Source organism: Alosa pseudoharengus, unplaced genomic scaffold, assembly GCF_046254945.1.
Source record: "Alosa pseudoharengus isolate Yale_2024_CS ecotype anadromous, Long Island Sound unplaced genomic scaffold, YU_APseudo_1.1 YU_APseudo_1.1_scf_30, whole genome shotgun sequence".
In the NCBI taxonomy this organism is placed as follows: Eukaryota; Metazoa; Chordata; class Actinopteri; order Clupeiformes; family Clupeidae; genus Alosa; species Alosa pseudoharengus.
The window spans coordinates 7501-15000 of record NW_027468719.1 but is presented as its reverse complement, the minus strand read 5'-3'; the positions used below and the strand labels follow the sequence as shown (position 1 = coordinate 15000).

At 45.6% G+C, this 7500-nt stretch overlaps 1 protein-coding gene and 1 pseudogene across 4 annotated transcripts in view; one reads left to right on the top strand and one right to left on the bottom strand.

Moving 5' to 3' along the window:
• Nucleotides 1-71: 71 nt before the first annotated feature.
• Nucleotides 72-2356, top strand: LOC143101187 (coiled-coil domain-containing protein 93 pseudogene; annotated as a pseudogene).
• A 1892-nt stretch (nucleotides 2357-4248) lies between these two features.
• Nucleotides 4249-7500, bottom strand: part of LOC143101188 (serum response factor-like) — a 9583-nt gene continuing 6331 nt past the window's right edge. For all 4 annotated transcript variants that reach the window (XM_076264588.1, XM_076264589.1, XM_076264590.1 and 1 more), the window contains 3 exons: nucleotides 5863-6048; nucleotides 5537-5601; nucleotides 4249-5242 (listed from right to left, as the gene is read on the bottom strand). In XM_076264588.1, coding sequence (XP_076120703.1) covers nucleotides 5150-5242; nucleotides 5537-5601; nucleotides 5863-6048 — 344 coding nt within the window. In that variant the 3' untranslated portion in view covers nucleotides 4249-5149. The remainder of the gene's footprint in view (nucleotides 5243-5536; nucleotides 5602-5862; nucleotides 6049-7500) is intronic.

Here is a 7500-nt window from a genome sequence, read left to right as displayed (position 1 = left end):
GTCCTGACGTCATATGGATGCGACAGCTTTGCAATTCCGACATATTGATGACGTAAAGACGTCACGCGCTTTCTTCCTGTTTCTTCCGCCACTTCATCAACAGCAGTATTTAAAATTGGTCGCTACCTCCACATCGATACGCTGTGCCTCCACGAAACCGATGATGGCAGCCACTTCGATGTTCCAGAGAGTCAGGACAGGATCAAAGATCGGAGCGCAGTATGATCAAGAAGGCAACCTGATCCAGGTCGAGACGCGAGAGGACGAGGAGCAGAATGTCAAGCTCACAGAGATTCTTGAACTTCTGCTCGCAGCAGGTTACTTTAGAGCCCGCATTAAAGGTTTGTCTCCATTTGACAAGGTGGTTGGAGGGATGACCTGGTGCATCACAACATGCAACTTTGACATCGACGTTGACCTGCTCTTCCAGGAAAACTCAACCATTGGCCAGAAAATAGCCCTCACAGAAAAGATTGTGTCCGTGATGCCTAAAATGAAGTGCCCCTATCGCTTGGAGCCCCATCAGATCCAGGGCTTGGATTTCATCCACATCTTCCCAGTCGTGCAGTGGCTGGTGAAACGTGCCATCGAGACCCGCGAGGAGATGGGGGACTACGTGCGGGCGTACTCCGTCTCCCAGTTCCAGAAATCCCACAGCCTCCCCCAGGACGAGGCCTTCCGGCAGCGGCAGCCCAAAGCCGTCAAAACAGTCCAGGATGTGTCGGACGTGTACAAACCGCAGAGGCGGTACAAGAGGCAGCCGGTGACCGGAGAGCTGCTGGACGAGGAGTCCCAGGTACACTCCACCTTGTTGGAGTACGGCCGTCGCTACGGCTACAGCAAGCAAGCGCAGAACAAACAGGGCAAGGCGGCCGAGGGGGATGCTACCGATGGAGCCGCGGTCAAGTCCACACAGGCGGAGCTGACCGAGGAGGAGGACTTGCGGGTCGTGGAGGAGACGCGGATCCGAGCCCTGATGACCAGCATGGCCTCCATGACGACCGAGGAGGGGAGGCTGACGGCGAGCGCGGTGGGTCAGATCGTGGGCCTGAAGTCGGAGGAGATAAAGCAGATCGCCGGCGAATACGCTGAGAAAGCCGAGCGGCTGACCAGCGAAGACCAGTCACCGAAGTACGGGTCGGCGCAACAGCACCGCCGGACGGTGGCCTCGCTCAACAAGCAGATCCAGCTGAGGGCCAAGGAGCTGGAGGAGATGCAGGCGCGCCGCTCGGAGGTCCAGGGAGAATGCGAGGAAGCCAAAGGTCGGTTTTCGGAGGTGTCGAGGGGCACGGCCGAACTGCAGGCATCGCTGAGCAAACTCGACGACCTGGAGGCGAACGGCGATCCGGGCCTGCTGGAAAGCCTCCGCGAGCTGGTGGCCACGAACGAAGCGCTGAAGACCCAGGAGCAAGAGTTCCGCGCGCACTGCCGCCAGGAGATGGCCCAGCTGCAGCAGAAGATCGAGGACCTGAAGCAGGAGTCGGGCAGCGACACGGACAACGAGCGCGAACAGCGCCGCCTGGTGGAGATGCAGCACAAGGCGGACAAGGAGAAGCTGCAGAAGATCCGTCTACTGATGGCCCGGCGGAGCCGCGAGATCACAGTCCTCCAGCGCAAGATGGACGAGATCCCGAGCCGCGCCGAGCTGACCCAGTACCAGAAGAGATTCGTCGAGCTCTACAGCCAAGTGTCGGCAACGCACAAGGAAACCAAGCAGTTCTTCACACTCTACAACACCCTCGACGACAAGAAGGTCTACCTGGAGAAGGAGGTGAACCTGCTCAACTCCATCCACGACAACTTCCAGCAGGCCATGGCCTCGGCCGGCGCCCGCGAGCAGTTCCTAAGGCAGATGGAGCAGATCGTGGAAGGCATCAAGCAGAGCCGCATCAAGAACGAGAAGAAGAAACAGGAGAACAAGATGAGGAGGGACCAGCTCAACGACGAGTACCTGGAACTTCTCGACAAGCAGAGGCTCTACTTCAAAACCGTCAAGGACTTCAAAGAGGAGTGTCGCAAGAACGAAATGCTCCTCTCTAAGTTCAGAGCCAAAGGAGCGTCTTGACAGGAGTCTCCAAGTGATGTGCTGATATGCAGACACTTGATGAGGACTTGATGTGTTTATTTCATATTTAACAACTAACAAATCATCTATATATGTATATAGTATATCATCTAGAGTTCATGTGTCATTGTAGACTTGCAAGGTGACATCCAAATGCATGTCCATTGACTAGATTCCATCGACTCCAAGTACAATCACCCACAAAGGGGAACTCTTATCTGTGACACAGAATGTTGTTTTCTTAAATTTACATATAGTGGCTTACAAGACGATACATACAAATACATAAAAGGCCTGTTAGGTAAATGTTTTAATGTTGTTTACTAACAGGCATCAGTCTTAAAATGATCCCATTATCATTATCATAATAATAATAAATTACATCAAAAAATAAAAATCATTACATTATATCAGTGATGGTGTGGTGGTCTGTTGATGTTATACACAAGGCCTTATTTTCTAATCCTGTACCTGAATAAATTGATTGATCAATCCTAACTTCAAAACAGTTAAAGGGACACCAGGCAAGCTTGATGCTTTTTCTCTATGAAACTCCCCCTCGCTCGGTCTGAAGCTCTTTTCCTTTTCTTTACGTCTTCCGTCAAGGGTTTTCACTGCTTCTTCGCCGGCTCTGCCATTATACACACGTTTGCAACAATCTCTAGCGTTTCGTTAGCCTGCCTCTGTGCTGTAAACTGACCCTGCTTCGGTCGGCGGGTAGGATACACCGAACTTCCAAGTGGGATATTCTTCCTACAGGCAGTAGGGGCGGGCGAGAGAGCCTTCATTCACCCAGTAATGAGTCATTTAACCATATACCGATGATATGGTTAAAGATGATTAACACAAAAACGTTGCCTGGTGTCCCTTTAATGAAGTGATGAAGAATGCCAATTTATATGTACAGTGCATACAGAAAGTATGAAGACAGATCTGGGTAAGGATACGAGAACATTTCTGCAGTAAGTGTCCAAGATCACAGTAGCCTTAATCATTCTCAAATGGAATAGTTTGGAACAATCAATCATTCTCAAATTGAATAGTTTGGAACAATCAGTGCAGCTCAGTGTGTTTCTTCCATGTACACCGTTGGGAATTAGTTAGGAAATGGTTGTCTTTGTTTCATCAGACCAGATGATTTACTTCTCATGATCTGAGTCGTTCAGGTGCTTTTTTGACTCGCTCCGGACAAGAAATGGCTTCCATCTGGCCACGCTACCATAAAGGCCTGATTGGTGGAGTGCTGCACTGATGTTAGTCCTTCTTTACGCTTTTCTCATCCTCTCAAAGGAACTCTGGATCTCATTCATAGTTACCATTCGCCTTATTCACCCTGCGGCCAGAGCCAGAGTTTGCAAAACTGCCAAAAAAACTCACTGAAAAAGAGCAGGTGGACAACAGGCCAGCGAACCCTTCTTCTTTTTCGGTGAGCTTTTTTTTTGGGCAGTTTGCAAACGGAGTGCATTACCTCCACCATCTGCTGCACTGAGGTGTGATGGCAAGTGTACCCTGGAGTCTCATTCTGGCCACCAGGTGAAAAAGGGGAATTGGGTCCTTGGTTACCTGTCTGACCAAGGCCCTTCGAGGCCGTGGCCTACTGGTTAGCGCTTCGGACTTGTAACTGGAGGGTTGCCGGTTCGAACCCCGACCAGTAGGCACGGCTGAAGTGCCCTTGAGGAAGGCACCTAATCCCTCACTGCTCCCCGAGCGCCGCTGTTGTTGCAGGCAGCTCACTGCGCCGGGATTAGTGTGTGCTTCACCTCACTGTGTGTTCACTGTGTGCTGAGTGTGTTTCACTAATTCACGGGTTGGGATAAATGCAGAGACCAAATTTCCCTCACGGGATCAAAATAGTATATAGATAGATAGATAGATATACTTTATTGATCCCCAGGGGAAATTCAAGGTCACAGTAGCATACAGACAACACACACACACACACATTCACTAACAGCAGAAAAAGTAATTAAAAGTATATAATATAAAAAACACAACTAAGCAATAAGGACTGTAGAAGATAAATTATTCCTAATATATACTTTTTCTCTCACTGAGTACCGGTATATGTGCCTTCCCAAGTAGGCCTACAGGCATTGCACAGAGAGAGTATTTCTGTAAGTGTCTATAAGGTGTGTAAGCAAAGAAATCCTAACACGTCTGGGAAATAAACAAGACTCGATAATAAATGGAGACATTCTTTAATTGTGAGAATGCATTTATCATACAGCTGCAATAGAATACAGAAGAAAAAAAAAAGTGGAACATCTGTATGGAAAAAGAAATAAAACATAGTCAACAAATTAGCCTTTTCCATTCTTTACATTTTTACCTTAAATGTTCTTGGACACCAAAAAAAAAAAACACATTGAAAAGAACCAAGTTGCACTAAGAATGTTGAATGTCCACTGTATGCTGAAGCTGGAAGTATGATTGTTGACCAGGAATAAACCGTCTTCAAGAAAAAGAGTATATAAAAAAAATGTAATTGAAAACAGCGTCTTTTGAACATACAATCTTGTCCTTTACTATTATTTCCTATATATGTGATATTGGTGTGTGTGTGTGTGTGTGTGTGTGTGTGCATATTTGTTTTCCCCAAATACATGACCATGAGTGTGTAAAATCACACTCTCTCTTCCTTACTCACTAAAAATGAACGCACACACACACACACACACACACACACACACACGCACGCACACGCACACACAAAAAAGGTATGTACATCTGTGCCTTTGATAACCACGTGTAAGCGGTAGCAGTGAGGGAGGCCGTCACGTCACAAACAGGTCACACCCTTCTGCTCCTGCAGAGTCGATGACCTCCGACCTTTTGTTTTTGCACAGTCTCCTCTACGTCTCAAAGGCACAACACCATCAGTGGGGGGAAAAATATCTTGTAAAAAACAACACAAATAAAAAAGGAACCCCAAAAGCAAGTGAGAAATAAATAGTGGCGGCAGTGCGTTGCCCCGGGCGATCTGCTCTTCTTTCCGCGCGTGGCGACCCGAATGCGGCGGTGGCGGTGGCAAGGGTGGGGCCGGTTAGAAGTCAGAGGCCAGGTCAAGGGTCAAAGGTCAAAAGGTCAGTCGGCCTTGCCGCTGTCCAGGCTAACCACTCGCAGCTCTGTGAGGTTACTGCTGCCACCGCCCCCTGGCTGCTGCTGACCAATCAGCATCTAACAGGAAGGAAGTAGAGAGAAGCAGAGATGACTCTGAGTCCTTCCACACACAAGAAAATACTTGTCTTACATGTTTGTGTGTGTGTGTGTGTGTGTGTGTGTGTGTGTGTGTGTGTGTGTATGTGTGTATGTGTGTGTGTGAGTGCAAGTGAAGTTGTGAGGAGTGGAGTGAGTCTGAGTGCCAGTGGTGCATCTGAGTACGAAGAAGTGTTTGTTTTAGGGTTCACATGTGTATGTGTGTGTCTGTGTGTTTGTGTGTGTGTGTGTGTGTGTGTGTGTGTGTTTTCCTACCGAGTGCAATGGAACAGCATGGACTGTGCCCTGAGGACCAGTGAAGAACATCTGAGGAACCCCTCCTGAGAATACACACACACACACACACGTACGCACACACACACACACACACACACACACACACACACACACACACACACACACAGACACACACACACAGACACACACAGACACACACAGAGACACACACACACACACACACACACACACACACACACAGGTAAATGCAAACCCTAAACAACCAAAAAGAACATACAGCATGTAAGTATATACAGAGATGTTAACAAGCCCTGGTGCCTGCTTCCTCTCTGTGATTGGCTGACCTGTGTCCTGCGCCTGCGAATGGGAGTGCGGGGGGAAGGGGTTGAGCACGGTGAGGCCGCCGCCCCCCTCGGCGTGGGTGGGCGTGGCGTACATGACTGCGTGAGGGCTGGAGTACATCATGTGGCCCGTCGCCGCCACTGAGGAGGAGGAGGAGGAGGAAGTGATGATGGTGGTGGGGTGGGACGCTACGGAGAAAGGGAGAGAGATTTACATTTACTCATTTGGTAGATAGATACATAGTTAGATAGATAGATTTACATATACTCATTTGGTAGATAGAGATAGATAGATTTACATTTACTCATTTGGTAGATAGATATATAAATAGATAGATAGATTTACATTTACTCATTTGGTAGATAGATAGATAGATAGATAGATTTACATATACTCATTTGGTAGATAGATAGATATATAGATAGATAGATTTACATATACTCATTTGGTAGATAGAGATAGATAGATTTACATTTACTCATTTGGTAGATAGATATATAAATAGATAGATAGATTTACATTTACTCATTTGGTAGATAGATAGATAGATAGATTTACATATACTCATTTGGTAGATAGATAGATATATAGATAGATAGATTTACATATACTCATTTGGTAGATAGAGATAGATAGATTTACATTTACTCATTTGGTAGATAGATATATAAATAGATAGATAGATTTACATTTACTCATTTGGTAGATAGATAGATAGATTTACATATACTCATTTGGTAGGTTGGTAGGTAGATAGATAGATAGATAGATAGATAGATAGATAGATTTACATATACTCATTTGGTAGATAGATAGATAGATAGATAGATTTACATTTACTCATTTGGTAGATAGATAGATAGATTTACATATACTCATTTGGTAGGTAGATAGATAGATAGATAGATAGATAGATTTACATATACTCATTTGGTAGGTAGGTAGATAGATAGATAGATAGATAGATAGATAGATAGATAGATTTACATATACTCATTTGGTAGATAGATAGATAAATAGATAGATAGATAGATTTACTCATTAGAAAGATAGATAGATAGATAGATAGATAGATAGATAGATAGATATAGGGTGAGGATAAAAATAAAGGGAAAAAGGGATAAAGAGAGGAAGAGAAAAGAGGAGAAAGATGAGGCCAGGCCAGAATAGAAAGGTAGTAAGAAGGACAACTTACATTATATAATATACATTTAACACTTTGACAGTATGTGTGTGTTTGTGAACACCATCTCTCTCGCCAAAGGGCCTTTCAGACCATCATACAACCCCAACAGATGTCCGGTGCCATCCAGTGGTGGTAACTGCAGTGTTATTTTTTATCCTCTAGAGGGCAGTGTAGTTCTCTGTATAGAAGGACTGACGTCTCTGACGTTTGTAGACTATAACCCTCCACCTGATCTTTCTCAGTGTGTAATGCTTTAGCAGGCACCTTCAGCAAGGACCAACTAGAATATTGTAGAATGAACGTTCTAATGAATGTCCGAGTCCATTAATGTGAGTAAAATAATATTGTAGAATGAGCGTTCTAAAGAATGTCTGGGTACATCTTGTTTTTTTGTTTTTTGTTTTTGTATCAGACACATTCTTTTATCAGACTTTTCCTAACTCCCATGCTGAAG